Here is a 24,217-nt window from a genome sequence, read left to right on the forward strand (position 1 = left end):
TAACGCAAAAAGTCAACATTTTGACAACACCATTATCTACATATACATATATTTATATATAATTAATGAAAATGAGATCCGCACTGTCAATTAGTGAAAAGCAAGTGTAGCATATTAATTGAATTAAAGACGGCATTTAAAATTTCATAATTAGCGAAGTCGATTTTGGAAAATTCCGCTAGAAGAAAAAGAAATGGATTTGCAAATACTAATGTAAAATGCAACTTTGAAATTTAAGATCAACATTTGACATTTTCGGTTCGTTTAAAAGAAATAATAAATGATTGACAAGCAGATCAAATTTTATTCAAACACATATTGATGACATTGATATAATTTATGAATAGAACAATGTTTCAAAGTGAAAAACAATTACTGTGAAATATAAATCATAAATTTTTTCAGTTTTAAAATTTTATCAAAGTTATTTATTAAAATAATCAAAAAGTGAATAATGAATGATTCTTTTACCATTTGGATGAGATGTTTATTTTCATGTGTAATTTTTATGCAAATATATAAATATAAGTAGCATGATATTTAATTTTTTTGTTGGATGAAAGAGAAGGAAAAAAATGAAAAGCATTTATGTACAGCGAGTAAATGTGTTATGCGCAGTGTAGAATAAATGTTGCCTTTTATGGTGGTATAAAACAATGACAACTTTTAATTACATTGCAATCCTGACAAGGCAAGTACAATGTTGATAGCACCAGCAAAACCAGTTTTTTCATAAATAAAGCACTTTGTTTTAATGTTGCATTTTAATTAAATTATGAATATTAGCTGATTTCAAGAACATTGCAAAACATTCTCAATTTCAATTTTCAATACGTTTCTTAATTTGAATATTCAAAAAAATTTAACGCTGTTTTAAAATTGCATAGTATTTGAATTTTTGCCCCAAGATTTTTTAATCATAAGTGTTTATATTTTTACACAGTACAGCTTGCTTTCAATTTCATTCGTGTGTAACGGGTCACAAATAATTAGACATGAAGAAATCACACAATAGTCATAATTATTATTACGGGTAAATCATTAAAGACCACAAGCCGAGGCGCCACCTATCGACAAGGAAGGAACTCTGCGGAACGCTGATTGGCTAGAAGCGGATCGGACAAGGAAAGCGGAAGTGAGTATTCGGAGTGTTGTAAACAAGAGCAGTTAGTGTGTTGATCTTGATCAGTGTCGGTGTGCTGTGCTTGTTGAGAAATAAACGTTTAACTCTCCCCATTATGACTCGTTTTGATGACGTTAATAAGAAGGAGCAACAGGCCGCTACACGTGTTAATTTAATCATTTAACATAATCAACCCAGTTATATGTTGAATAAATATAATGAAATATGATTCATTTCACTTTTTCAATAAAAATAAGTACTTAATAAATAAATAAATAAATAAATAAATAAACAGTAGTAATATTGAACGTGCATATCAAAAGATGTTTATTATAAAAATGAATGCAATAATTGATCAAATAAAGCAAAATACTAATATAATTTTGCAGTAGTAAAAAATTTGATACTTCATAGTTTTCAGCTTTCAAATATGATGATGTATCGATTATTTTTTAAAATAACCTTCATATTAAAGCAAAAACAATGTAATTAATTATCTTTGTCATTTAATAATAAATAAATATTATTAAACGGAACTTATTAACAAAATATCACCATTACTTTCATAAAACTTCTTGCTTAATTTCTAACAAGCAAAAGCTAACAAAGAGAGATTAGAGATGCTTTACATTTGAATTGTATGATAATACTTTAAAAAGTACGTTATTATAATAATTCTTACAAATAAAAATTAATTTTCAAAACTTTATTATTAAATTTCATTTGTTTTTACAGATTGTTATATTATTCGTACACAACTGTATTATGGGTCATACATTTTTATTTCAGATGTGGGAATGTTAAAAAGAACAGTTTTATACAACAAAAAATATTTTTGTGTATTTCATTATTTCGGGAATTTCACTGCTGTGATTAAGCAATATATTGGATTCTTTCAACATTACATAATTATGCATTCAAGTCAAATTTATGTCAAAAAAATTAATTTAACTTTAAAACACATACAAAATATTATCTAAGAAGTAAATGTATGAAAAAAAATTATGAAATCTTTACAAAAGCATCAAATTTTTATTTATTATTTTTTCAATTCAAAATGAATATTTATAATTAATAAACATCATCCTCGGTAGTATAGTGGTGAGTATTCCCGCCTGTCACGCGGGCGACCCGGGTTCGATTCCCGGCCGGGGAGAATAGAATAATATTTTTGCCATAAATAATAAAATGGCAAATTTTCGAAAAGTTTACACTTTACAAAACTTTAAACGAATTGCCAGTATAATAATATTAGTAGATTAGATTGGAACAGCATTTTCCTTCATGAAAAAATACATCGTCAGGTATAAACATTAAACTTGCTGACAAGGAAAAATTTCTGGCAAAATCACTAATCGCGGGTAATAAAATAAAGCTTTTCAAATGATAAACCTTTATGCGACATTTGATCACGTTAAAAATGTACATATTCATATTCATCACTTCACCATAGTTTTGTTCAATAAAGCACAAATCTGAGACTGAAAGAGATAAATAAAACGCATTGCAGAAAAATATTTCCACAAAAAACTTTTACCTTTTATTCTTAAATCAGCAAAACAAACCAAATATAATTTAATCACTTACATAAACATAATACACCAACATTATACTCCAAAATTCTTCAAAAATATTAGCAACTTCTTAATATTTAATTATTTTAAAATAGTAATTTTATTTTTTATCACTCGTTCATATAATCAAATTTAAATATAAATTCAAAAATGCGTTTTGATAATGTAAATAACTTTATATTTTAAAAATCAGAAAGAATTGTAACATCCTCGGTAGTATAGTGGTGAGTATTCCCGCCTGTCACGCGGGCGACCCGGGTTCGATTCCCGGCCGGGGAGTGCGTTTTTTACTTTACAAGAGCGGCTTCAGCTTTTTCTCTTAGAACAAAAGATAAAAATAAAAGTAGGCACTATTCTTTGATTTCATACTATGGACTAATATTAATATATAAAGAAATTAAATTGAATTACATTGTTGTATAAATTTGGTTCAAATTGCTCAGATTACATTGTTTTTCAGTAGTCCTTCCTCCAACTGTGAATTGTTAAGGAGAATTCTTTGTAAATATCAATTCAAGACAACAAATAAGCCAATTGAATTGATCAGCATAAGATTATGCAATACATGTTCAGCAATCACCAAAGAAACCAAACGCCAAAATGAAACTGTGCATGCGCAGTTAATGTTCTCTGAGATTCATCAATTTCTGTAAATAGTATTGAAGTTTCAAACAAAGCTCAAAAACTTTCCCAAGGTAAAGTACCGCAAGGTACAGATCTATTCATATAAAGAAAATTAACAACTTTCTGGTCGTAGAATGTATTCTGGGAGGATCATACTTTCTCGTGCTATTCATCTGTAATTTTCCATTCATTGTTGTAGATTCAATAGATAACCGCTATACACTAGTTTCAATCTACACAAATCGCAACTACACTTATAAAAATGACTAAGCGTATGTAGAACGTTCATCATTTATTATAGAACATAAACAATTTTTCTTCGTTCTTTTGGTATATTACAATTTACTTGCTGTAGTGTACTGCATTTCACTTTTACCATTTTCAAGAAAACATGATTTCAAAATGGCACCTATATTTTTTAAAGCAAAATTGAAAAAACTTTGAAGTTGTCACATATTAATAGTGTTTTTCTGAAAATAATCTTGCCAAGAAAAGCATCGGTCACGGCAAGCAGCCTCTGCTTAATCAAGCTATAAAATATGAAGTGCGACTGGAGTTGCTTCCTTAGGCAACAAGCATTGGTTTGATGTCTAGACAGATACCAGAATCTTTTATCTGGAATTTTCGTTAAGTTCAATGGCTGGCAACAGTTGTGGAAATCAATATTTTTCCTATAAAAGAATTGCATCAAATATTTTGCAAAGGAAGAAAGCGAAACACGTTAATAATAAATTCTTACTCTTATTTATTCATTGACAAAATATTTTATACTGATTTTCTTTGTTAATTTTATTCCCTTCTTTTTCTTTTTTAAAAACATAGTCGAAATTAGTTTTTCACTTTCAGATCTTCTCATCAGTTGATTGGAGATGTAATTTACAGATCTAAAATTTGTATAAAAAGCAAATTACTTAACTTACCTTTACATGAATACAAACCTTCTTTTTGAAAGCAAGCTTTTTGTGGAAACTCACAAAATGAGGTAACATAATATTGTTAATTTTAATGTGGAAACGAAAAAATATTTTGAAGTTACAAAATGCTCATAGCTATGCACACCTAATGAATTAATAGGTTACATGAACCAATAATAAGCATACTTATATAAATTGATCGTACATAATTGAATAAATAGCGGAAAAACAATTGTCATAAATTGAAACAAACATAGTCGGAAATAGGTAATATATTTAATTCATGCATATTATACAGAATAAACATTTTCATTCAAGAAACTTTAAAATTGTTGCTAAAACTTCATTTCTATTTTTTAAATACTGTAATACAGTAAATATTCTTTGACTATGCTTATTCTGATTTTTGTATTTACACTTAAAAGTGATGCGTGAAAAAACGGACTTGTAGCTTGAACAGGCAATGCTTATTTCAGTTTTCATTAAAACATTTATTTTATCGCTGACATTAAGTTTATTATGCAACTACAAAAAATTCATACCGATATACTTTTAAGGTTCGAAGCATTCACAAATGGAACGCTCCAGTAATTTCCTTCAGTTTTGCAATTTTTATTTAAATTTCAAGCTTTCATCCGTTTTATTGTCAATATGATTCATTATTTAAAATTATAAATTCGTATCAGTTAAATATAACAACAGAAATTAAATGAAATAATTTATTTCTGAATACCACCGTATCTATATCAATCATCATAATTGAATATGGCGTTGAATAAATACCCTCATTTGGCTGGAAAACGCTGAAATATTTTGACAAATTCATTTAAGGATTGTAAAAATGCAAAAACCACAGAGTCAGTGTCAATACAATACTGATGAACATAAACCAAAAACGATCGCTTGCCTTTTTACCAATAGCTTGTCTAATAGCGTTGTTGCTTATGCGCATGAACTCCACCGATGACAAGGCGCTTTGACCAATCTTATCTATAACTTCCTCCTGAGAGCATATATTTTCAACAAACGTGCGCTGCAAATCAGAAATTTTCGTAATTTGCGCTTGCAATTTGTCAATGTCACTCTTCTCGGTTGCTAATGTTTTCTTCAACGTCAGCTGTTCCATTTCAAATTTCTGCGCCTCGGCATCGTCAAAATCGACATCAAAACGCTCTTTGTCTTTTTCTAATTCTTCCTGAAGAAGCGCTCGATTTACTACCATACGCCTGCGCACCGAATCTTCCGTACCATCAGCATGCTGGTTAGGGGTAGACACTGGATAATTTTTCACATGCTCGTGACCCTTTTCAGAATACTGTCGATTAGCCTTCACCAAATTTTTCAGCTTCGATTCAACCTGAAGTCGTGAGCTACGTTGCGCACTGGCAGCATTTATGGCGCTGTGATTAACAGTTAGCGTGTTCAAAATCCTCCGCAAACTTTGCAAAACTGCTTCATTGTGGTTTTGACGTTGTTCCCCTAATCCTGTGAGCTTTTCTTGAATTTGAACCATCTTTTTCAGCATCACTTCGCATCCGCCAATCACACTAACGGCAAGTCTGTCCAACTCTAAATGCTCTTGCTGACTCACCAAGCAACTAATATCGTACAAATTCTCTACGGCCGTATAATTGCGCTTATAATTTGAAATAAATGTCTCCAACTCTATCAAATCTTTTAACAGTGCTTGCGTCTGCTTAGAAAAATCGACGATGTCAGGGTTTCTATTAACCGAAGGCGAGGCAGTCGAATTCACCAGCCCTTTCCGAGTCGTTTGGATTATTTTCGTCCTTGCCAGAAACAGCGGATGTATATCCATTATTAAAAACTGTGTGAATAGGATAAAATATGAAAAGAACAATTAACGTTAAAATTACAATTCTTGAACAGCTGAAAACTAATGCTGCATACAAAAAATGTTGAAATTACGGTAATACAGTACAAACCTACCGATCATTATTGAAATAGTAAGCGCGTTTGGAAGTGCATCAAAGTTGGGGTGTATTTATAATTTATATTTCACGCGTTTGTTTTGATCGTTGTTGTTTAAGTGTTATGCAGGAAATGTTAAATATCTTTTGTTTTATTCACAGTGTTTGGGTATGTATAAAATTATGATAGTTTAGATATGCTGTTGTATGCAGTTTGTGTTTTAAAGCGAACCGGAAGGTGGCATCATTTGTGTTTAATGTTATTAACATTTACTTTGTATGCAGTCTTTCGGTTGAGAAGTGCTGTTTTGAAGTTCTTAAACGTGTTTTCAATAACAAATGGATATTACTGCTTTATCATAAGCATTTTGGTGTTGTCGAAACGTGTTGCGTAGTCCGAAATTTCCACTTCCTATACAAACATTCTTTAAATAATTACGATGCTTACATATGTGTGACCTACAAACGTTTACGATATGTTTTAAGCTGCATTGCTGATAATCAAAGCGCTTTCATGGTTTTGTGACACTTGAATACAGCTTCACTGATGCATGCTGTTAATTTTGTTTCTATTTCTATAATTAGAGTTATTTTTGACGTATTGAAAAGATTTTTCTTATTTTCATTTCATGTGACAAGTGTAGAGCAGAAAGATTGCTGTTGTTAATTGAGTTAGTTAAAAGCTTTTTGATTAGAGGCTAGTTGCCTGATCAGATGAGAGATGTTTTTGTCATTTTGAACAAGCTTTTCTCATTGTGGGCACTTTGGGCAAATTGCTTTTCTAGATAAGTTTCGAAAAATAAATTCGAAACTTATACTTGTGTATAAAAAGGGAGATTTTCACAAATGTTTTTACTAGGAGTTGGAGGGAAATGTTCGTTTTTTGAGTAATTGAAATTTGCGCTGCGTTGAGGAGATTTACACACAGCCGCGCGTAGACATCTTGGCTATATAAGTTTTACATTTGGCCAGGGCAGATGCTATTTGCTTCTGGCCATTGACGCTTGACGGCGGCGGCGATGGATGCGGCGTGGTCGTTGTTCGAGGCCATGTTCCAACATTTTTAACTGAACGTTGAAAATTGATTTATAACGGGATCAATGGGATTTGATTTGAGTTTTTCACGTAAGCTTTAAATCGCAGGTTCGGCCGTGACAACCAGCCATGCCATGAGAAGAAAAAATTTTTTCATATTTGCATTCTAATTTTAGTTTCTCTTTTTCAGTTTGTTTCGTTTGGTTCTTCGAAATCAAAAACCTGGCACACAATCATGTCGTTGCCAGTGCTTTATCGTGCTAAGCGTCTCGCAGACGAAAAGCCTTTTGCTTTGACGGAAATTTGTTCGAAAAAGCAACGCCTCGACGAAATTTCTCCCCCACTAAGCGGTGGTGAACCTGTGACGCTGGATTCGCAGCTGTTGAACGATTTGAGAAGTTCCGTTCCGTCAACATGCTTGCAAAAGTGGAAAAAATTGAAGCTCGTCGACCTAAAGCGTTCGACCACCGGCTCGGATGATGGTGAAGGAGCCGAAACTAGCTGGATGGTGGATACGGTTAGCCTGTTGGATTTGACCGAACCGAGAAGGAAAAGCTGCAAACGATTTACAATCGACGAGGATGAGAATGAAGACAGTCTTGAGGATTACATCAAGCAGCTATCCTTTTCAGCGGACAAGCGGAACAATTTTGAAAGGGAAGTCACTTGCAACGACGTTATTATGGAAAGGTATTCAAAATTATCTGTTTTTGAAATTTCACATCTGAAGAAGAAATTTAATTTTATGAGATGTGCTTGCATGCGTGCATTCGATTATTTTAATTTTGTTGTGCATGTTCTCGCTATGCTCACAAGTTGCACGCGCATTGAATTGCTTATTAAAAGTTACAGTAGGACATTAATTGTCAGTTTACTGATTGCTTTTAAACTTTGTTGAATAATCTTTTTCGCGAGAGTATTAAATAAGCTTAAAAAATATTAGTATATTTTTCATTTGATTTATTAATTGCATCCGTTTTCAGGTGGCGGTGGAAACATTTGAAATTTTTTGCATTTGAATCTTACTACGTTTATTATCTTTACGTGCTTTCCTGTTATGCAAAGAGACGAAAATAAAATTGTAAATTATAGCAAATCATTTGTGTAGTGGTGTTGAAAATAATTTTCTGATGTTCATTTGACGAAGTAATACAGAATATTATAAAAATTAATTTAAAAAAGTTCAGTCATGTTTCAATATTTTAACATTTTGCAGTTTTTTGTTTCGAAATTTTCGTTTAGCTTTACTATTTTGACAGTCAGTCGCGGATCACTGAACATCGCAGATTAATCCAATAGTTCAAATTATTAGACATTTGTTCAAAGATTGATATGCACAGTTGAGACGTGTGTAGAATGTGCGTGTATTTTTTCTAGAACCACATTGGATGACAAATATCTGTGGTCTCGAGTCGACGACTCCGAAGGTATAGTGTTCGATTATTTATTTTTGCCTCGCAACGAAGAAAGCCCGGTTCAAGCAGAAGGTATATGCATAGTTTTTTTCAAATTATGAATTTATACAAATATATATATTTTTTTTGTTTAACAGAAGAGAATTTTTGTTATTGGGAAGATAAAATTGACAACAACGAGGACGACGAAGATTCTGAAGATTCGAACGCAGAAAATTATTACACCAACGATTATCCAGAGGAGGAGGTGGAGGATGAATTGGATGAATATTACGAACGCGAGGATGTAAACAGATATTCGAGCAGTGAAGAACACGAATACTATTTTTGAGAATAACTTTTACGTTTCTTTACCGCTGTTTCAGGCACATTTGTTGACATAAATTTGATTCGTTATCGATTCATTTCAATGTTGTTTGTGCTTTTCATTTCAACCATTTGTCATCAGTGTTCAAAAGCAGCGAAGCTGCGTTCTTTGAGCTGAAAAAAACAACAAAAAATTGATTTCTGTCTTTGATGAATAATATTCAGGTTTTTTTGTTCCATACTTGAAGAGAGAGAGAGAAAGAGAGACTCAGTCAATATACTTTGTGACAAAGGGAAAAACATCCAAAGTCGGAGCAGCAGCAGCAACCGAGCAAGAAAGCTTTTCTTTGGGACATCCGAAGCTCATCCATCCACACGATGATCTCCAACCAGCAGAAGAACGTTGAACTGTTGCAGAACGGCGGCGCCGTTCTCCAGGCAAACGTCGCAGAGCCGAGGGCGTCGTTGGTTTGGACCGAATTTTGCGAAAGTTGCGCCAAATTTGCAGCCTACGATTTCGCCCAAAGCTGGCGCAATTATTTGACGTTGAATCCGCAGATGATCGACCGCGTCAGCGAGCAGGAAGCGGCGGCCAAATTTGTCCAAGCTTTCGGGAGCTATTTCGAAAACGAAGCTCGACGCATTTGCCGCAGCTCGAGATTGTTGAACGAGTCGATCATCTCTTGTGGAAGTCACATTTTGCCACCCGAACCTGGAACTAGCAGGTAAGTTGGTTCAATTGCAATTGTATTTCAAAGGGGGTAGGTTTTTTTTCTTTGTTTTTTATTATTAAATTTTCTACAGTAAACTTTTTCATTATTTTGAAAATCAAGTTCAAATACATATGGATATTATAGCAATTTTGTCTTTTATATACATATACATATTTTTTTGTCAAAGAAACGGTGCACCTGCTCAGTATGTGAACAGTCTTTGCTCGTCGGAGACGGACAGCGATTCGTCGTTGAATGATGCATTGTCCACAGATTATGATATTAAAAAGAAGAAAAACTTTTTCACTCGTTTCTCGTACAAAAGTATGAAGAGGTCGTTTTTCAAAAAGCAATCCTCGGATGAGACGGTCTTTGCGCCCGGAAGCAGCGACTGCGATCCGGCAAGGAACAGTCTTCTGTTGATGAAGCATCGGAAAAAGGGCAAAGCCGGTGCCGGCACCACTTTGCTGACCACCACGAAAACTGTGGTCGAGGTGGTTCGCGAGGGGAGTGTCAATTTCATATGCGGCAAAGAATTGGACGGTGAAAATTGGGAAAAGGGTCGAATGGTGCTTGTTAAAACGGCCGGAGGTTATTTGCTTGAATTCTACTCGCCTCCGAAAGCGTCGAAGCCGAAAAATGGTATTTTTTGCTTTTTGATCACCGAAGTGCGTGAAACCACTGTCCTGGAAACGCCCGATTGCGAGCACACGTTCGTTTTGAAGGTATTGCTGAATTTGTTGATTAATATTTTAAAATTATCTGTGTATACAAACGGGTATAGATTTGATTTGTAGGCAGAAAATTTGAAAGAGTACATTGTACAGGCGAAATCTCACAAAGACATGCGTTCGTGGTTGTCCGTATTACGATCTTGTATGGATAATTCTCTTTGTACGGAAAATGCGGCCACAAGTTCTGAAAGGCTGTAAGTTTGTTTTTCCGTTGAATGCAGGAGGCAGTATTTTGATAAAAAAGCATTTCACTTGTTGTTTATTTTATTCGAAATCATTTTCCAGTAGCATAATTGCCAACGCGTGTACGAAGACAGACAGCGGCTACAGGTCTGGAGATTTTCATTCACTGCCATTGAGAGGTAAACTGCTGCTGTATTATTTATTTGTTGTTTTATTTTTTTTTATTTTGCACATTTCATTTCTCGAAAAGGTTCCTCGGGTACGCGCAAAACGCCCCACATCCGACTCAGCTCGTTGTTCACAGGCCGTGATCTCACTGGATCATCAGCAAATCATAGTCATTTGGCTTCGCAGTTGCGTCGCAGCTACAGCAGCAGCCAGGCATCGCATGTCAACACGGCAGTGCGCCATTTGCATTCCAGCGGTAGCGCACTGTTGAACAGTCTCAGAGGCTTGCAAATGTCCACCGGTGCTATTCATGATAACAGTTGTCCGTTTGGTGGGTTTTCTTTTTATAAATTATTAGTATTATTTGCATAAAAATTGAATTTTGTTAATTTTCAGGAATTTTGAGAATGTTGGAAAATTATCCTTGGTTTCATGGAAGTTTATCTCGTAGAGATGCAACCAATTTGGTGGTCCAATGCGGCGTTGATGGCCACGGTTTGTTTTTGGTGAGGCAATCCGAAACAAGAACTGGTGAATATGTGCTCACGTTCAACTGCTACGGTCGAGCTAAGGTAACAGTTATAAAAACTGAAATAGCAGAGGATAAGAAAACAAACGTTTTTTTACATATTTGATTTCAATATTATTCTTTTAGCATTTAAGAATAACAGTGTTGGCGAGGGGTCATTGTCGAGTACAGCATCTGTGGTTTGAGTCAATTTTTGACATGCTCGATCATTTTCGTTCCCATCATATACCGTTGCAAACTAGCGCCAGAGATAACCATTCCGCTAATGTTGGCGTAATGCTGCTCGACTATGTCATTGGTAATAATGAACAGCATACTTTCTCTAATTACGTGATTTATTATGATGTTGATGTTCCACGAACATTACATTCATTACAGATTAACTGTAACTTGATTTTAGTCTGGCCTCCGCAACAAGGGCGACAAATCACAACTGGACCTGTGGATCCTAGAAATTACATGACCCACGGCGGCTCGGTGCGTCTGACCACCAGAAGTTTGGAACAACTGGCACTTGAACAAAATTATCAACATCCAACAGCAGTGCATGGCAGAGCTGAAAATGCATATCAGTTCACCTGATATTGTCTATCTGCCTTTTAAATCAAGATCTGCTCTGGATCTCACAACAGTGGAACGACGTTTTTTTGTATTGTTTCTTTTCTGCATGTAATTTTTTCTTTTAGATACCTCGCGACCATTGCCACGGTCGTGCTGCAATGCTCACGCAATATCTATCTATTTATGTCTAGTCAGTCTTTTTTGGTTTTGAAACTTTAATTAAATTTTTTCTGTTTCTCGGTTACGATGAACCATCTATCTATCTCACTACCAGTGAAGTGAACGTTCATTTCTTTTTCTTTTCTAGCAACTGTTTTCACGGAATAATATATTAATAACTAGTTAGTATTGTACACCGTGTGTGTTCTTTGCTCTGTATGTTTCTTTGAAGTAAATGATTTTTACAAAAATTTATTTTTATTCATCATCTTCTACGTGTATATATATAATCAATACGATCAATCATATCAATATTTAACACGACAAAGCAAATATAGATACTTTTTCACTGCAATTTTTTCCCAATAAAACGCAGTTTCAATCAAATGCAGCCTGACGCTCTTTCAATCCTTCCTATAAGCGTAATAGTAGTTGGTGAATTTCAGAATAAAATTATACACCGTTTATCACTGGGCTTACCTTCAATTTCTCCTCAACATGATCGCACATGGTTACCAAGTCGGACAATGCCAACTTCATAACTCGAATGGGATGAACGTCCGGTGTCGTCTGCAGTCTCAAGTAAATTTTATGCTCCAACGGATGCGGAGCTCGAAAACCAACAAATAACACCTTCGGATTGGACATCAGATGGCTAAACGAGCAAGCAATAATAGCGTGAATAAGAAATTTCATAAATGGAAAAAAAGATGTTTTCAATACTCTTTGATCAAATGGCCGATGGTGTGATCTTCCTTGTTTAAAGTGAATAAATAAGCGTTAGGTACTTTGGTTTCTTTTTGAACAACGAGTCTGCGAACAATTTTATGCATGTAATATACATATTAATCGTACAACAAATGATGCATATTAAGAAAATATATTTATGGAATGTTAATAAATTACCTCAATTTACATAAAAATAAAAACTTCATATTAAATGAAGCATAAGCCAACTTACTTTTCTTCGCCTTCAAAAAGCAAAAACGATTCAAACGCTTGCGGTGCATTCATTTTTTTTGAAGAAGCAACTGCAGCTATGAACGATAAGAATAATAATAATTCCAAAATAACTGACAAAAAAATTAAAGTACGTAATGTACGCTGAACAACACTACAGCAAACTGATAAAGTGTTAGAAGAAAACATATTCAGCCGTTTTATTCAACTAATAAATATGAAATAATACATAATAATATAAATGAATATTGAATGTTCAAACTGAAGCTGTATTTTGAAGGACATTATCGTATGTTGCTAATGTTCACGTCTTGTTTGGCCAATTCGAGTAACATTGGATCGTCAAAAAATTTGCTAACACTCACATCCTCGCTCAAACCCTGAAAATGCAATGCAAAATTGAACAGCACAAATTCTTCCCTTTGCTCGGCTTTAATCAAGAGAGCTTACTTTTCTACGTCGCGTCTTAATCATAAATTCTCGAGCCAAATGAGTGGCAGGCTGCGGTTCCAGTGGGCGAATATATATACTTCTGTCCAAAGGATCGCCAGGTACAATCTGAAATTTAAATACAATAAAAACTCAACACTTGAATTCTATCAGCTGAAAACTACAACTACATCAACACCAACAGTTACAAAAAAAGAATTCCATACCTGCCAATGATGAAATTCGGAAAGGGAAAATGCTTGCCCTTGTGTGTGAGTTCTCAGATCAGTTTCAAAGCCAAATGAATCTATTGCTGGTATAAATGCTTTGATCGTATACAACGGTGATCCAGGAATCGGCAAATCTTGAGTCACATGACCACTAAAAGCAATTTAATTAAATGCACCAATTTTCATTTTCCATTATAAAAACAAGTGTTCACTTGAAGAAAATTGAGAAATGCATATGATAACAAGAGTCAAACTTACCGACGACGAGCAAGTACCGTATAGACGGCAGAAACACAATCCGCTGGTGCAATAACTTCAATGTGAAAGTACGGTTCCATTAGCCGTGGTGTAGCCTAATAAAAATAAAAAAATTTGCCAAAAAAATTCCAAACTATATTTTCACTCAAACAGACCATAAGAAATGCAGAATAAGCTACTCGTCGAGCAGTTGGTATTATTTGACCACCACCGCGATGAAGAACTTCAGATGAAATTTGCGCATCCAATATTTTAAATTTCACATTTCGTATAGCTAAATGAAAAGTGGAAAAAAAAACAATCAATTAATTTCATACGACTCCATCTCCATCAGTGCATACGTTCTTCACATAGCGGACCCTCACGTGTAGCCCACTGAAAACCTTGCACAACAGATTCACGTATACTGTTCAACAAAGATTTATCAACCTGTTGAAAGTAAACAGAAGGTAAACAAACAAATTACAAAAAAAAACAAAATTATATACTAACCTCGGATGGTAATGTGTCATCGACTAAAATGTTCGGTCCGACATAATCCGGGCCGAATGCCCAAATACTTCTAGCAGCCAGCAAATCCCAATTATATTTTTCTTGCAAAATGCTGCTCAAATTTTTTCTACAATAAACCCAAATAAATAAATGAATAACCACGCGATTCAATTCCAACTAGATACCTATCCATCGATAATGTGATTAACTGATTTTCAATATCTTCTGCCAAGCCTCTTTCCAACGGTTCACATACCATTGTCAACTTATTCCTGAAATAGCATAAATCGAAATCAATTAAATACATGAATTTAAAAGAAAGCTTTATTGTAAAATTTGTATTTTTGCACCTTTTGTTTGGAGTTTCGCAGAAGCACTTCAGAGAAGACGTCTCGACCACAGTTTCGCAAAAGGCTACCACTGGATCAGCAACTTTGATATCAATTTCTGAGAACACCTTCCGCACGTCGTGCAGCACACAGTCGAGATATAATTCGCCAGTGCCAAAGATCACATGCTCGCCAGATTCTTCAACTCTGGTGCTGAGCAAGGGATAAGATTTGTTCACTTTACGTAAACCGTCCAACATTTTCGGCAATTCCGAAGGGTTGACCGGCTCGATAGCGATCTTAATTACCGACTGTGTACTAAACTTCAGCGGTCGAAATATGTAAACCTGATTTGAATATAGAAAAAAAATATCCAATTCTGCAGGTATGACAAAATAAACGCGTTACCTCTTCATTCAAGTAAACATCAGTAATAGTAGATGTCTTCACTACTGGCTCGTCGATACCTTCAATTAAAACCCAATTTCCTGCCGGAACACGGTTTACTTCTACATTGTATCTGAAGAGATCGAATCACAATAAAAGTTAACACAACAAATCAAAAATAATGCAAATGCACAAAACAGCTGCACCTACCTAGATTCAAAAATCCATAGACGTCCAACAGTCAGCGTTTGAGAGTCTTCTTCATCTTCAATAGAATAATTTTCACCAAGAATGCGAACATCCTGCTGTGCATGAAGCGTTCCACCCATCACACGACCAAAAACGTAAAAACTTGCCGCATCTGGTGTTGCGTAATTTTTTGTTGTGTACACCATCAACGGGCCCTATTGTTATGAAAAAAACAATAATGATGCATTTTCATAATAAAATTTATAAATTGTTCAAAATTCATTTGAAATTAAAAAATAAAACATAAAATACAGGCATTGAAATACGCTTACATCTGGGTTGCAATTCAACATTCCATCTACCAGCTGTCCCCTCATTGGACCTGAATAAATAAGCTGTATCTTGTTTCTCGCATTCTCAGCAGGTGAAGGTATGTGCTGAGATATAACATCAACAAAACCTGAAAATTAATGACATTATTCTCAAAAATAAAATAAAGAGCAAGAAAATATAATTAATAATAAAATACAACATGCGAAAAATTATCATTCATTTTCAAATAATTTTCTTGTCATTTAACTTTATTCTATTCTGTTTGAAGAATGAAATTCCTGTAATAAAACAGATTCTTGAATTACTTGTAAAATTTCCAAAAAATCGACGATAAATCAGACTCAACAGTGGTCGAATATTTAGCTTTTGCTCCTCTTTGGTCAGTCGAATGCTCAACTCTGACATAACGCGTGGTAAAGTGTCATCCACCTCACCCACTATCTGAAAACAGAAAACAAATCTTCTCTTTTATCAAATCAAAACGTTATACTACAATTCATATTACCTGGGAAAAGATTTTATAAATTGGTTCCAAAATGAATTCCACAAAACTGCGAGGCTTATCGCCTGATGGTGCTTTTTTCTGAAACTCTCTCGTTTTGGAATTTAAATAAATATCACCCCAGAGTCGTTTCGCAAATTCTTTAGGCTGTATATCAGCTAAAATTATAAAATCAACTTACAAACAATATTTTCAGAAACTACACTTACGGTATATTTCTTTGTATAAATTGGCAAATGAAAGCAACGTAAAACAAATATTATACTTTCCACTAGCAAAGAAAACATTGCCATTGATTGGTGACAAAGTCTCATATTCGTGAGATGTGGAAAAAGATCTAAATCATATAAAAACTTATTAACTAATATAAAATATCAGCACTTGATGCTTCTTACTTCAAAAGCACGTTCACTTCATCAATAGTATGTCGCAGTTTAAGATAAGCATCAGTCGGCGGTAATTTCAATTCCAAGATTAAACGATCAATTTTATTTATACATAAAGTAATCGCCAAATTTTCCTGAACAGCACATTTCAACGTTCGTTCCGTGCTCAGCATTACCTAAAGTAAGACAGAGAGTTAATTATTCAAAGATATCGCAGAAAAGAAAAAAATGCAAAAACAAATCTACTCCTTCATGTGCATCTACAAAAACAACCACTCCATCGCACATACGAAAAGCTGCAGACATTTCGTCGGAAAAATTGATGTGCCCTGTAAATAAAATATAAAATAAAATAACAAATTATCAGTTATACCAAGTTAACAAAAACAATTACCCGGTGTATCAAAGACATTCAACAAATAAGATTTGTTTCTAAAATCTTGCATTACGATGGTTATTGGCATCGCTTTAATTCCAACACCACGTTCATATTCGGTATTCAATGTGTCTGTATAGCGCGTCTATAAAACAAAATTTTCAAATAACTTGTCCAGCAAACAAAATATGATGCCATGCACCCAACTCTCCAACTATTAACAAATTATATTCTTGATCGCCTTCATGTAATTACAGTTAAGTAAAAATATCCTAGATAAATTAAAATCTAAATACTCAAGTCTTCATTTTAAAACGCCACTTACGTCTCGATCATCTCGACGAACAAAAGTTGGATGCGTCTGCTCTACCAAACAATCCACAAAGCAAGTCTAAAAAAAAATTTTTTTTTGAAATTTCCAAATTTCTGAACATGTTATTATTACCTTTCCGTGATGCAAATGCCCTGCCAATGCTACATTTCGAATCAAATTTGAGCAATCCATAAGATCTGCCAAATATTCCTTGTTGTAAACTGTTTCCGGCAAATCTCGTTCAATAGCCTAAACAAAGTAACATTGAAAATTATGCTTAAAAACCATAAAATAAATACCAATGATTTACGATAAATATCATTTCAAGTTAAAATTAAAAAATGTCTAAAAATACTTTACTTTTCTAAATATTAGATTAAACTAAAGGGATAAAAATGACCATTATCCAAACAGCTTTATTCATCGAAATCTTCATATTCTGCAAAATATTACCTGAAATTTTTTCGGACGAACTGGCTTTACAATAGGCTCCGTTAATGGTTGAGTATCTTCTTCTTGAACAACCGATTCAACATCTGGTCCGTAAATTTCAAGTGCAGTCGGATAATACTTTTTGTCTTCATGAAGTACAATAGCTTCAGCATCAGCAGTGCCATTCATTTCCACAACTGCACCAGTTTCATCAGCCTAATCAAATACCGCCAATTAAGGTAGAAAAACAACAGCAAAAACTTTTCCTCACTTCATCATTTTGCTGGTTCACTTCTCCATCATACTCTGAATCTGAATCTGATAAATCGCTTTCCAGCTCTGGACCAATATAGTTTCCAAACTCATCGTACAAATCGCCATCCATTTTTCAAAACAATGCTTGAAGAAGTTTTCAAACAAAAGCAAAACCTAAAGTAACAATATATTAACAAAATATATTTTAAAAAATAAAAAATTCTGAAAAATGAGACTAACTAAAGACACAAGAAACAAATGACCACACTGTTGTGTTCCCAACAACTTTCAATGTTCACGAGAAAAAAAATTAAGATGTATTTTATGTAGAATTTTTATATCATTTAATTTGTATGCACAGACATTTTAAACATTTTATCTGGCAAATAAAATACAAAAATAATTATAATAAATATAAGCTTCGTATTAAAATTATTAAAAAATAAAGTAATAAATACAGTAATAAAATACAAATGTATGGATACAGTAAGATTCAAAAGGTCACTGATTGTGAAAAATAATTATTCCCGAAAGAAAATTAAGCAAATTATGAACTTTTAAATGAAAATGGAAATTTAAATTAATTTTGTTTTCATAAAGCACATGATCACAGAAATCTCATTACAAATAAGCGCTACCAACAATTAATAAACAGAAAGAGATAATCAAGCTTTAAAATTTGTGTTTTATAAATTCAATTAGATTACGTTGATTATATAACTTTGTAACGCATAAATAATGCATTATAAATAATTTAAATGATTTTTTTTCATACACTGCAATTTTAACATAGGCAAGTATTACTGTAGTAGCAGCCTAGGTTTCTACTGCTGGCTGTAAATCTTTGCGCCAATTAACCTTAAGCCGAATGGCGCGTCAATCTCGTCTCTTACGTTATACAGTAAGCAGACCACTGTGAATATTAGCTGTAGACAAATACTCACGGCTATCAAGGAGAACTGTGGACAAGTAAACATTTTATTTTACAACAATACACAGCAACGCACGTATATACAGTCTAGGGATAATTCGCTTTGTCATCGCTAACTTCTTAGCTACTATCGATCTGCTTATCAAACTAAGTCGAACTCTCATTCTTTTTCACACTATATTGTGTTTTCATGGATATATATAGCAAACAACTAGGTCTTCATTTGCTAGTGAGAAAAACAATTCGCGCAACGGCATTTCTATCATTCGCCTGCTTCATGCATAATCTACTGTCTGCGGAACTTTTGACTTTGTTTTTTAGCTAAAATAAACAATAATATGAAATAACTATGCAAAAAATATCAATATGATTCGCTTGGCAGGCGTGAATTTAGACTTGTTTTCGTAGAGCCTTCGACTCCAATCGTCAGCTGTCATTTCATTTCATTTCAGAATTTATTACAACTACATTTCTATTTTAATACTGTAAAAATTATTGATACAAAATAAAAATAATTATTTTTTATGTCAGCTGTCATTATCACTAACGGAAACAATGTTTTTGATTTCAATGGACGATTTTGATTGTATTGGTGAATGTTTTCAAAGTTGCTTTAGTTGTTAAATTAAAAAAATTCCTAAAAATAACAAAAGTAAATTAGATGCATTGCTTGAATACAGCAAAGTTTAAAATTTTTTATTCAAAGCTAGCCTGTGACGCAACTGCTAGGCTACAAGCAGATGGAGCAACTTTTCTTCTCAAAAAATGACGAGATAATAACAAAAATAATATTGAATAACAGCACTTGATAAATTATACATATTACAATACAAAAGTTGATTTTACTTAACAAATATTAAATTTGTCCTTTGTACAGAAAATTACAAGGGCCGCTAGCTCAAATGGTAGAGCGCTCGCTTTGCATGCGAGAGGCACGGGGATCGATACCCCGGCGGTCCAAGTATTTTGTTTACCATTTGTAAGTGAAAAGCTTGCTAACAGTTAATGTTATAAAGAAATGATACTTTATAATATTTGATTAATTGTTGAAATTAAACTTTCTGATCGTAAAATAATTATGCTGATGATATTTTTAAATTACATGACAACGCTCATTAGTCCTCCTCAAGCAGAGGACCAAAGTTTCAAAATATACCTCTAAGTAACATCGATAAACGACGACTTAATACAAAATTGAACTATGAAAATATAAGTGGCATTTGAAACAAAACAACATTTGTTAGAACATTTAAAGACAAATGTTTACTTCCAAACTAAAATGATTTCAAAAAAGAAAGGCATTTGTGGAATTTTCTATCAAAAATACTTTATATTAAAACAATTAGTTTTTAAAGACGGTTTATTTAATATTTACATAACAATTTACTTCCATTCGGTATTATTATCAGTAGATGCTGCAAGAATTCCAATTATTACTGCTGTTCGTCATCGTAGTTGTGGAAACTGCTTTGTAAATTGCATTTTCCAATCACGTCATAAGTTCAAAAAAATGATGTCTATTAAAATACATTACAAATATCCAATAAAATGATCTTCTGAAGTGGCATTTTTGTTATAACATGCAGTTTTTAAAGATCAAATCAACATTTATAAAATAAGATTAATTAGCATATGCTTTTAATCTTGCTATGCAGCAGCAAGAAATAAAAATAATATGAAGATTTTCTACATAATATTGAATATTTTTCATTTCTCTAACATCTTAACATCTTAACAAAAATGCTAAAAATAATTTAGCTGCTTATAGCCCGCTTATTGTCTGTAAACATTTTAAATTTTAATTGCGTATTCATGTCTAATAAAATTATATTTTATTTTCATATAATATAGCAGTTTTTAATAACATGCATACAAATAACCGTTATGAAATCGAACATCGAACATTTCATTTTTAATTATTTACTGATTTTGTAATTTTTCAATTTTTAAATTACTAATAATATTAAAAATAAATGTCAGTGCTTTAGTTTGCAAATACTGCAGTGATATTTTTCCTAAGATAGCTTATATATACATATATACTGAAAGTGTCAATATTATTTTATGTTAATTTATTAATTTTGAGTCGATCATTTTGCATATTGAGTGCACATGCATTTTGCATATAAATGTGTAAGTAATTACATTGTTTAATTGATTAAATAATGATTTTAAAATGTTAGTCAAGTTTCAAAAAATAAGATAAAATTTACTGCATGGACAACAAATAGACCAGTATTAAAATTTTAAACATTCACCAACTTCAAAAAAAACAGAAGTAACTCAGAATTGAGGTGTTACGGAATTTTTGTGAAATGTAGATGTAACTTTTCTCTTCACGGATTTAGCTATATCGCTTGTAACAATATAATAGATGGCATATAAGCTCAAAGCAAAGGCGTTGATTGTAAGAGCAATGTCAGATATCCAAGAATGATTTTTGTTCAAGAAAAAGTAAATTCTTAGTGTATTTGGAATTCCTTGAAGCAAAACAGTAAAGCCAATCAGAATGAATGTTTTTTTAGTAACAAGAGATTCACGATTTAGGCGCAGTTTTTGAATCAAAGGGTTTGCTGCTTTCAAGCGATTTTTGAACGCGCTTTTCAGCTGTATCAAGCCAATAATGTAAAAACAAAGCGAACAGTATGCCAACAAGATGCAACAAGAAAAGTGGAAAAGATAATATGATCTTCCAACAACATCACTTCTGTAACAAGCAGCTGAGATTGTCTTCATCCGCAATAAGTATGCACTTATCCACATGCATATTAAATCTATTAGTGATAAAATGATGCAAGCTATTAGCATGTAATTTCGAGATGTTTCATTAACTGCTTTCAGCAGTTTGGTCTGACGAATGGCTATGAGTCGATCAATAGAAACGAAAAGCAAAGAATAAGCAGTTAACAATTCTCCCAAGCTGTACATCGTCGGATGGGCATTTGCAAATATACAGTGAAATGGGGTCGACACGCCTGGCATTTGATATCCAACAATCCGTAACAAATAAGCTTCAACAAGTCCAATTCCCAATATGATACAACCAGCTGCATTAACTAAAAAATTACGTGCATCACTCAGAATAATAAGCAAAAAATATTGGAATATATCATTAATTTTTATTTTTAGCAATATTTCCTCTTTAAATGCTTTTCATCAGCAAAGAACATGTAGAACCATTTTTGCAGAAAAACAACATTTGTTACGATTTATGAGTTAATTGAAATTTGTTTAAAAGTTTCGATGTAAATACGCTGTTTAAGCTCAATTTATTATCGTATTGCAAGTTGTTTACAAGGAAGCGTTGCTATTACTTAATAGTGAGCTAATAAAATTGCATGCACACGTGAGCAAAACGAAAATCCCACAAATAAGTTGAATGAATTTTAATCTTCCAGATATTCATAAGAAAAACAATGTATATTGCTTATAACGATCTTAAAAGTATTTTATTTATTTATTAAAAACAATTTAAATACAGTATTTGAAGGTACTGAAATTCATTCCAATAATTAATTTAATTTTGATATTCATAATTTTCAATGCACATTCTAACTTGATATAACTACAATGCACAGTAAACAATTTTATTGTTTATTCCGCATTTGAAAAACTGTTTAATTTCTTCAGATTTAGAACTTACGATTCCACTTATGGCAGTTTATTTTTTAGATTATATAAGAGGGTGAATTATAACAAAAGCTGAATGAAATAAATATCCAAGCTTACCTGCAACAATTTTCTGTGATTTAAAAATTGATTTTTCATAAATAGCCAGTATTAAATAAAAACAGTTTGTCAAACAGGCAAGTAGACCAAAAACTACTCGCAAAGTCCACGTAGACAGAACAAGCAAACTTTTCTTTTCAAAAAGGTTGCTGGCGTTTTTGCTATAGTTCAAATGTGTTTCATTGTACATTTTCACCAAGATTTATCCGCCATTGTCGTCGTATTTTTCAAGAAAATTTGCTAAAACTGTTCAAGATCATTTTTATTTCCATAATATTCATACATTATTGCTTTTTTAAATGATAGTATGTTATCATAAAGTCAAATTGAAATGACTGCAATGTAAATATGCAAAATTGTTCTGTCGTCGAACTGTGCAAACATCATCATCATCTAAGAAGAGCTTTCATATAATGCGATTGACGCATATTTAAATTCTGTTATTATGCTTCGTTAATTTATTATTATTAATAGTAATCTTTACTAAATATTCTTAATTATATGGCTGCATTTAATTGCAAACAGGTCTGACCATTAGATGTGCTTTCAATTTGAATATAAAATGACTGACATTGCACAGTGATTGAAAAAAGTTGCAGTTTTTTTTATTAACAGAGAAAAAAATAATGTGATTTCTATTATTCCTTTAATTTCATTTATCAAAAATGGCAAATTGAAAATAATCATTACAGTAGCAGTAGTTCGTTCAAGCATTTATAAGAGATACGTCATAAATTATAATTCAACTTAATAAAATTTGAGCAACTATTCTGATTATAATTACCTTAATGCTCTTTTTCAAAATTAATTCAATTCATTGACCATAAACAGAAAGGCATAGTAATGCTTTCTCATCCACAGATATTATTACAGAAAAGTGGCCATGAGAAATATTTAAGCATACCTCCATTTTTCATAATTTACAACGCAGAAGAATAAATTTGGTATTAGCAATGAATGACTATTGATAAAAAATAACTGTTTATTGTCTGAGTCAAACAAAATGAAATTGCTAGCTTTTACTTGATTAGCACACTAAATGTGGATAAGTGTTTTCTCAGACTTCTGCCAATTTTTAATTGATTTTTAAGATGAATTGCAATTGAGTATTCATTAAAGCATTACAGCACTATCAATTAATTACATGTGATAAAAATGTTTAATATTCGTTAAGATTATTAATGGGAATGTCTACTGTTTTCAACATTTTTCAGAAATTGCTTACGCACATTGCACGACTTCTAGCGATTGCACAGTGATAAATGGAACAATAAAAGAATAAGTAACTGTAGGTGGACAAGATTTTTTAAAGAGTTCTTTGCTATATTTGAAAATATAATATACCTTGCAATCAAAGAATAAAATATTAAAATAATTCATTTGAATTCAACAATTTATATCAATGATTTTCGAGCATTTCAAAATAACATTTAATTTAAAAAGAAAAATATAAATAAATAAGGACATTCTACTTAAAAAATAGTGAAATATTTTTAAGAACAAATATTTTATTGTTAATTTATTGACTCATTTATATAAAAGCTGCTTTTAAAGCATGGAACTTCAAAATGAACAAAATAAATTGGTTGAACTGAAGTTAAACTTCAATTAACAAAGATGAAGCTGCTAGTAGCATACAGTATTCAATAAAATGAATTTACTGTGAAAAATTACAATTAAATATTATTTACCTTATTTACTTAGAAATGTTGTTTTA

General features: G+C 32.5%; 6 protein-coding genes and 3 non-coding genes across 9 annotated transcripts; 5 read left to right on the forward strand and 4 right to left on the reverse strand.

The window, feature by feature from the left end:
• Positions 1-2,207: 2,207 nt before the first annotated feature.
• Tsp_02000 lies at positions 2,208-2,279 on the forward strand. The gene has a single exon. It is a non-coding gene; the product is annotated as a tRNA-Asp (tRNA).
• Positions 2,280-2,904: 625 nt separating this feature from the next.
• On the forward strand, positions 2,905-2,976 carry Tsp_01999. Its single transcript has one exon. It is a non-coding gene; the product is annotated as a tRNA-Asp (tRNA).
• A 1,187-nt stretch (positions 2,977-4,163) lies between these two features.
• On the reverse strand, positions 4,164-6,054 carry Tsp_01998 (hypothetical protein). The gene is made up of 3 exons (XM_003377729.1): positions 5,120-6,054; positions 4,969-5,038; positions 4,164-4,205 (listed from the first exon to the last, which is right to left on the reverse strand). The coding sequence occupies exons 1-3, from the start codon at positions 6,052-6,054 to the stop codon at positions 4,164-4,166; spliced, it is 1,047 nt and encodes a 348-aa protein (XP_003377777.1).
• Positions 6,055-7,266: 1,212 nt separating this feature from the next.
• On the forward strand, positions 7,267-8,947 carry Tsp_01997 (conserved hypothetical protein). Its single transcript, XM_003377730.1, has 4 exons — positions 7,267-7,291; positions 7,378-7,891; positions 8,579-8,688; positions 8,754-8,947. The coding sequence occupies exons 1-4, from the start codon at positions 7,267-7,269 to the stop codon at positions 8,945-8,947; spliced, it is 843 nt and encodes a 280-aa protein (XP_003377778.1).
• Positions 8,948-9,300: 353 nt separating this feature from the next.
• Tsp_01996 (SH2B adapter protein 2) lies at positions 9,301-12,021 on the forward strand. The gene is made up of 10 exons (XM_003377731.1): positions 9,301-9,647; positions 9,823-10,360; positions 10,433-10,563; positions 10,655-10,731; positions 10,803-11,051; positions 11,117-11,292; positions 11,376-11,547; positions 11,650-11,726; positions 11,794-11,890; positions 11,936-12,021. The coding sequence occupies exons 1-10, from the start codon at positions 9,301-9,303 to the stop codon at positions 12,019-12,021; spliced, it is 1,950 nt and encodes a 649-aa protein (XP_003377779.1).
• A 401-nt stretch (positions 12,022-12,422) lies between these two features.
• Positions 12,423-12,983, reverse strand: Tsp_01995 (DNA-directed RNA polymerase II subunit RPB11). Its single transcript, XM_003377732.1, has 3 exons — positions 12,931-12,983; positions 12,693-12,782; positions 12,423-12,624 (listed from the first exon to the last, which is right to left on the reverse strand). The coding sequence occupies exons 1-3, from the start codon at positions 12,981-12,983 to the stop codon at positions 12,423-12,425; spliced, it is 345 nt and encodes a 114-aa protein (XP_003377780.1).
• Positions 12,984-13,213: 230 nt separating this feature from the next.
• On the reverse strand, positions 13,214-17,774 carry Tsp_01994 (U5 small nuclear ribonucleoprotein component). The gene is made up of 21 exons (XM_003377733.1): positions 17,607-17,774; positions 17,286-17,402; positions 17,166-17,231; positions 16,859-16,985; positions 16,711-16,793; positions 16,474-16,640; positions 16,288-16,415; positions 16,082-16,236; positions 15,882-16,017; positions 15,576-15,703; positions 15,265-15,458; positions 15,076-15,187; positions 14,689-15,014; positions 14,524-14,610; positions 14,339-14,465; positions 14,188-14,275; positions 14,002-14,120; positions 13,847-13,941; positions 13,586-13,739; positions 13,380-13,487; positions 13,214-13,309 (listed from the first exon to the last, which is right to left on the reverse strand). The coding sequence occupies exons 1-21, from the start codon at positions 17,772-17,774 to the stop codon at positions 13,214-13,216; spliced, it is 2,781 nt and encodes a 926-aa protein (XP_003377781.1).
• A 1,884-nt stretch (positions 17,775-19,658) lies between these two features.
• Positions 19,659-19,731, forward strand: Tsp_01993. Its single transcript has one exon. It is a non-coding gene; the product is annotated as a tRNA-Ala (tRNA).
• A 1,323-nt stretch (positions 19,732-21,054) lies between these two features.
• On the reverse strand, positions 21,055-22,690 carry Tsp_01992 (hypothetical protein). The gene is made up of 2 exons (XM_003377734.1): positions 22,501-22,690; positions 21,055-21,827 (listed from the first exon to the last, which is right to left on the reverse strand). Exons 1-2 carry the CDS (start codon positions 22,688-22,690, stop codon positions 21,055-21,057), a joined length of 963 nt encoding a protein of 320 aa, XP_003377782.1.
• Positions 22,691-24,217: the final 1,527 nt, after the last annotated feature.

Source organism: Trichinella spiralis, assembly GCF_000181795.1.
Source record: "Trichinella spiralis strain ISS 195 chromosome Unknown Scfld4, whole genome shotgun sequence".
NCBI classification, from domain to species: domain Eukaryota; kingdom Metazoa; phylum Nematoda; class Enoplea; order Trichinellida; family Trichinellidae; genus Trichinella; species Trichinella spiralis.